General features: G+C 50.8%; 2 protein-coding genes across 2 annotated transcripts; one reads left to right on the forward strand and one right to left on the reverse strand.

The window, feature by feature from the left end:
* The first annotated feature begins 3,222 nt into the window (after positions 1-3,222).
* LOC125957344 (uncharacterized) lies at positions 3,223-4,696 on the forward strand. Its single transcript, XM_049689991.1, has 4 exons — positions 3,223-3,355; positions 3,519-3,718; positions 3,794-4,028; positions 4,128-4,696. The coding sequence occupies exons 1-4, from the start codon at positions 3,346-3,348 to the stop codon at positions 4,553-4,555; spliced, it is 873 nt and encodes a 290-aa protein (XP_049545948.1). The 5' UTR covers positions 3,223-3,345; the 3' UTR covers positions 4,556-4,696.
* Positions 4,643-6,543, reverse strand: LOC125955589 (gustatory receptor for sugar taste 64b-like). Its single transcript, XM_049686727.1, has 4 exons — positions 6,162-6,543; positions 5,427-6,069; positions 5,083-5,335; positions 4,643-4,729 (listed from the first exon to the last, which is right to left on the reverse strand). The coding sequence occupies exons 1-4, from the start codon at positions 6,541-6,543 to the stop codon at positions 4,643-4,645; spliced, it is 1,365 nt and encodes a 454-aa protein (XP_049542684.1).
* Positions 6,544-6,786: the final 243 nt, after the last annotated feature.

Here is a 6,786-nt window from a genome sequence, read left to right on the forward strand (position 1 = left end):
CTTGGCGAGATCAACGGAGAACCGCACGCACCGGTCGGTTGGTCGGTCGGTCGGTCGGTTGTGGTTGGACGTGCTTGCTTGCTTGCTTGCATGACGGCCTACCGCTCTTGTCGAAGGACTCGTCGGTGGAACCGGCCCTATTCTAGTAATTCCTCGTTACCGCATCCACTCCCCTCCTGGTACTGCCTTGAGGTGGGTTCAACTGTCGCCCAGTTCAGAGGTTACCACTACAGGGAAATGATGTGTTGTATACTGGATCGCGCGTACATCGCTCGCATCGCATCGTTCCGTTAGCCTCTTCGCTAGCCTTCTCGGGCTCGGCTGGCAGCTACTACTATTAGGGTAATTGTTCCGCTGTCCACCCCTTGTGGCCGTCTTGACTCTGGCGTTATAAAAAGCGGGAAAGAGAAAAGAAGCGAAACTCGAACTCTGGCCAGTTGGTCGTACCCGGTGCTGACGCGAATTAAAATGGTTTATACATTCGTGTGCCACGCCGCGTGCGCGATGATGCACGCGAAACGGCGCCGCGTGGCGTAGAACCGCGCGCCAATGACTACCAATGAGCAGCAAGCACAGATGCGGACGCTGGATGGATGGATGGGAGGGATAGACACCTTTCCGGTACGTTGGAGAGTGTGAACCGCGGATCTGTCGCAATGGCGTCTGCGGCGGTCCTTACCATGCTCTTCAATCAATCTGCGTTTTGTTGTTGGCTTTTGGGCGGATTTCTATCTCGCGCCAGTTCCCTGTCTGAAGCACGTACCGAAGCACCGAAAGATGGTCGGCCTTGACCATGTGTGCTTTCGAGTGGTTTGCGGTGCAAGTGGTTCTAGATGCTTCTTGAGACGCTGTTTTTTTCACATTTGCATTTCGCACGTGCTAGAGTGACCGGCATGAATGTTGAAGAGTTACCATTATTCCATGGGTGTTTCATTCACTTTCTATTTGCCAGTTCAACCACATTTTTTAGACAAGACTTATGTACGGATATATGTATTATCACATTTACAAACAGTATTTTTCAAATAAACTTTTCTTTAATTAGAATCGTACAATACATGATGATGTAGGTTATTATTATACTTCCATCTGCTCCATCCATGATATCATCTATTTTTCTTTTTTAATTGCTTTATCTGACTCTATGTTCGCTGATCGGTTCAATGAGTGCCATGTTCATTGAACCGATCACGGACCATAGAGCTATAATAATAATAAATTTATCTACACTGAATATTTTATATCTTAAATTAAAATCAAATTAACTATGACAACTACTTAAATTTACGAGACTTAACATTCATCAAAAAATTGTTCCTCACATCTCATTTCCACAATTTTCCTCGCCATTTTCCCCGCGAATCGCGCGCCGCCAGACACCTTTAACACCTTTGCAAGCAATGTTGCACGCATCTCCAGCTTCGCGCGCTGGTTTCTCGTGAACTTGAACTCAATCAAGGTTTTGCCACACCGCGAAACACCGAAACAACCCAACAACGAACACCACAACCGAGCTGATCCCGAGCAAACACGTGGTGGAGACACGATCGTCGATCGTCTGAACCGAACGATCCCCACCTTCTTTCGTTTCGTGTTCGTTTGTGTTTGCATTTGAAGCGTACGATCAGTTTAATATCTTGTTCTAAAGTTAGCGCTCAGCGTGCACTTCTCTCGATTTTCTTGTAGCCTAAATGCCCTGTTCAGTTAATGCACATTAGTATACGGATCATTATCTTGCAAAGCAGGTGTTGATTCATTTTAAATGTTTTCAACATTTATATTTTAAATTTAGATGCAGCAAAAAAATGGCAACTTAAGAAGTCACTTCTAATCCAGTTGATATTAACAAAGTATTGCAACTTTAAACATATATACATTAGCATTGAACATATTATTTTATTCACATGTAAATATTTTCTGTACTCTCAAACGAAAAGGTATCTCGGTGGTGCTGAATATTCGAACCGCAATCAAAACGTCACCCTTTGGATCTCATTGCCTCATTTATGTTCGCAGTTTACCTCCGAATCTCGAAACCCCTTGTTCTTGTGAATTTGAACTCGATTAAGGTTCTACCACGTCGCGCTCAAGCGATTGCGTGCTGGAAACCGAGTAAACACGTGGCCGTAAACACGATCGTCGTTTAAACCGAACGATCGTCACCGGTTTCTGTCGGGTTTACTTGTGTCTGTTGCTCGAGCGTCTCTCTCTTCGGTACCACGTTGAATGTTGAATACCCCTAGATAACTCGTTAGCCATCCCACTGCCCCCGGTGGTGTGGTGAATTTCTGCACATACACTCTCGCATCGGTGTCATCATTCAGCCTCGGCGTTTATCATTTTGCATGGAACGACACATTCTAAGGGTTTTGATAAGTACAATTGTTGCACCACTACAGGCATGCTGCTGCCGGCCACGGTCGAGGGTGGGTGGCAGACGCAAATCAAAAGGGTGGCAGTTATTGGGAATACGCATCTGCACCACAATGTTTGTTTAGCTGCTATCTTATCGAAATGGTACCGCCGAGCGAATGCCATGCCGAGGGTGGGCAACGTAGTGCAAAAAGGTCTGGTCGACTCCTACTGCTAGTGTTAAATGTAGCGGGATTATGGATTACATGGAGATAATCAGCGTCAGCACAAGATATAGATACCTATTATTTAAGCCACCGAACCCAAATGCGATTCCTGGAAATTGTGATAGATTAACTTCAAGGATGAAATCGGGTTCAGACCAGGCCTTAAATCTTTCAAGAACAGTTGGTTGCGGACAACCAAGAACCGGTAGCTGCTGCCGCTGTTGCTGCTACCTTGCAAAACTCAGCATTAGAATTTTGCATTCCACCAATCATCTCCAGCCCTCATGAGTAGTGATTCACGCTGTTCCATTATCTAGCACTTGCCAAAAGGGTGGGCCGATTGTTGATTCACCCTCGGACTCAGCTGTTATCAGAGGTGATATCGCTGTACTGTGTACTGAAAACATCCATCGGTGTAATGGTGCACGTCATACATCTGTGTCACGGTGTTTTCCGCTGCATGCTCGACAAACGATATGGAATCTTACAACACATCGGAAATGGAGTGGAGTGGAGGGGGTCAACCAATTCCTCCTCTCTGTGGCTCCTTGTGTGTGTGTGTGTGTGGTCGTATGTCTCAGCCAGCGAATTCGTTATCAACTTCACGGTCTGCGAAGAACACACAAGCCATCCACCATATTACACACTCACGCAGTAGCAACGGACCAGTCAGTCTGCTAACGTCCGCCCAGTCGTGAAGAACGCGTTCTGTCTCTGCGTAGCCGATTGATTCTGCGAATTTTGGACCATCGAACAAAAGCAAATAATGGCACAAGGTATAGTCCCCGAAGACAATGGTGGAAGAAGGGAGTGCATTAAAGGACCGGTTTTAGATGATCCTATCTCGATTGGCAAACCGGTTTCCGATGGTGAAGGGGCATGTGATGCGAATTGTGGCTAACCCAAAATCTGTGTCTTCTGGTTTTTCCATCCATTTAGGATTCAACTGGATTCCATGGACCTCGCACCAGGGTATTCCGCCGATGGCCGTCCATGCCGGTAACGATCAGGATGGATCGCCGATCTACGTCGGCCGAGCGTACCACGAGGGTGACCTGATACCGGCCAAGGTGTTACCGACCAAGTCGGCCTGCTATGTGTCGCACAACGGAATGGAAGTCTTCAAGCCATCGTTCGAAGTACGAGGCGGCGAACGCGCTTGGTGGTTGCCAGGAGCAGTACTGTCTGACTGATTGGTTTATGCATTCTCACAGGTGTTGACCGGATCGGGCTTTAGCTGGGTTCACAGCGCCAATGGACACGTACCGGATGGGGCCGTACAGGGAGGTCATACGACGACCGGTGAGCAGTTGCACATCGGACGTACGCACCACGAGGGCAGTCTGACACCGGGCAAGATCCATCGGTCGCACGGTTGTCTATACATCCCGTTCGGTGGTGCCGAGCAGAGCTTCAAGCACTACGAGGTCCTAATCGGACAGCAGCGCTGTAAGTCCTGACACAATACGGCCTTTCGAAGGTTCCTGATAATTCAACAATGCATAAACTAATCCTGCGACCTTCACTTTCCAAAACTACTATCACCAGCGGCTTGGCAGCACTGCTCGGCCCATGCTCCGGTGCCACCGGGCGCCATCCTGGCCGGCAATGACTCGGACGGTTCGCCGATCTACGTCGGTCGTGCGTACCATGAGGGTGACCAGCTACCGGCGAAGGTGCTGCCCACCAAACAGATCGCGTACGTGTCGCACAATGGCATGGAGATACCGAAGCACTCGTTCGAAGTCCTCTGCAACGGAAACGTCTCCTGGGTGCCAACCGGATTCGGTAGCGTACCACCGAATGCCGTCCTCGCCGGGCGTACGTCCTCCGGTGAAGCGCTGTACGTGGGCCGGGCTCACTATATGGGTGCGTTGACACCGGGCAAGATTCATCCGAGCCACCAGACGCTCTACATCCCGTACGGTGGTAGCGAGATCCCGATCAAAAACTACGAGGCACTCGTCGAGTACTAGGATCATGGCAGGTATCAGTAAGCGCAGCAACACAGAACTAGAAGCAGCATTAGGCACCGGGCTGGGGCTCCCCGTCAAATCGAAGCATTAGAAGGTACAGTCCCGCGTATTGTCCGGTACCTTCTTGACCTGATCGAGCAGCACCAGCTCGTAGGTGATGATAGTGCCCGCCATCTGGCAGGAAGAGAAGAACAATAAACGAACACGATAAGTAATGGATTGCGTCTGTGTCCAGAGGTCGAAAAGTCGAGAGGTGTCGTTTGTGTTCGAAACAGCACGTTCTCGAGGGTGGTCGGTTGCAGCAGTTGCAGAGTCACTTATCGATTGCTTCAAGTCGTCACATCGATAGCAGAGTGCTGGGGAGAGCGATAAGACATTGCCTGACCTAATGCCAATCCTCCCCCCCCCCCCCCCCCTGCTTCTCGCCGTCGGTAAATTCCCGTTCCTTTTTGGAGTGGAGATAAGGTTTGCGCGGTGGATCCAGCTAGATGAAACCGACGACGGAACCCCGGCAGCAGACTACTTACCGCTAGTATCAGGGGCCGCCGAATGAAGAAAAAACGCTGACCGGATAGGGCGTTATCGGAACAAGCCGCTGCATCGCAAAGCCGCTTTAAGTCAAGATTCCAGTTGGAGCTGGGGAAGTGGCGCAGTGACTCGAGGGGCGCACTGGCCGCCACGCTCACCGAAGACACGATGAAGAGCATCAGGAAGCATCGGCCCATCAGGAAGACGAGCGAGTACCAGAAGTAGACCGTCGTCGTGGTCGTTGGCTTAAGACTGTCAATGGAGCACGCAGAAACGGGATATTAGAACTCAGCTCAAGAGGAGACCATCTCAGGTCGCAGCAGACCGGTCACGGAATTCTTACTCGAAGCTGTTAAAAAGCTGGACCGTAATGAAGAACATGTTATTCGCACAGGAGGCCAGTATGAGGCGTGAGAAGCGTCCATCCAGGAAGCGCACCAGTTCGGTCAACCGCACAAAGTGCAACCGTAACTCGCGCCAAACACCGGTCGGTTGTGGTTGGCCACCGAGCCGCTCGAGCCGTTCGTTGTACTGAACGTAACGACGCTGCAGGCACACGGCCAGACAAATGATGAACACGTCCACGTAGTGCCAGGTGAACTTGCCCACACGCATCGTTAGCTCGATCGTCCAACCGACGACCGGATGATAGCCATGGATCGCCGCCAGCACGTATGGATGCTCCCGGTGAAAGAAATTCTTCCAGAACCCGTCCCGGTGGTCACAATAGCGGATGTGCAGCGCGTTCAGCTGATACACCGATACGAAGTTTAGCGTATCCTCGAGAAAGGCCAACGCGATGATGCCGAAGGCGATCAACGGGATCTTTCGGTTAAGCGGTAACGCACCGGCCGGTGGCAGATAGGGTGCACTTCGGAACACCAACTCATCCTCATACCATCGGCTCATGATGGTGCTCCAGTTCCGGGCCAGCATCATTAACTCCAGCATAAAGAATACGATGATGGCGTAGTACACGATGGCGGCTGCAAGAAGAAGCAAACACACACACACACACTCGCACATAAAAGTAAGTGGCCGATGGCCGAGAAACAGAAGAAGAAGAACGGATACTGACAAGCGGCGGACATGCCAAATGATCCACTACCATTAGCCGTGTAGATGGTTAGCATGGCGAGAAACGTGAGCAGCAGGAGAAGCGTAAGCAGGGCGTACCAGAAACGCACCGACCGGACGCGGAACGTTACATCACGCGGATCCGGTCCGGTGTACCGTATAATGGGCATCAGCGAGAAGATTTGGCCAACGCAAATGACCGGCCAAAGTGCCTCATGAGTGCTGCACTCCATCACACGACTGGCGGTCCTGTTAAGCGGTCCTTGTTGGTGCCCAATGATGCCCGGTCCATCCAGGACCACCACGGCAGTAGATGTCGTCGAGCCCCCCCTCTCCGTCGTCGTTAACCGCTTGATGGGTGTCACTTCCGTTCGCGCACTCATCTCGTTGTCACCGGCGTCGTCGTAGTCGCTGTTACTTGTTAAAAGGCCACCACCAGACTGACGGTACGCAATGAAATTGCGAGTGGCCGTTCGCCGTTGTGGCACGGATATCCGGAAGCAAATGCTAGGTAAACAGAACAATTATCCAGCAGATCCGCGCTGGTGTTTTGCTGGAGCCATGGAAGCCTGGGAATGTGACCACATGGCATGGCTGGTCAGCCTTTGTTGCCTGTTGTGTCGATG

The sequence above is a fragment of the Anopheles darlingi genome, chromosome 3, assembly GCF_943734745.1.
Source record: "Anopheles darlingi chromosome 3, idAnoDarlMG_H_01, whole genome shotgun sequence".
Taxonomy (NCBI): Eukaryota; Metazoa; Arthropoda; class Insecta; order Diptera; family Culicidae; genus Anopheles; species Anopheles darlingi.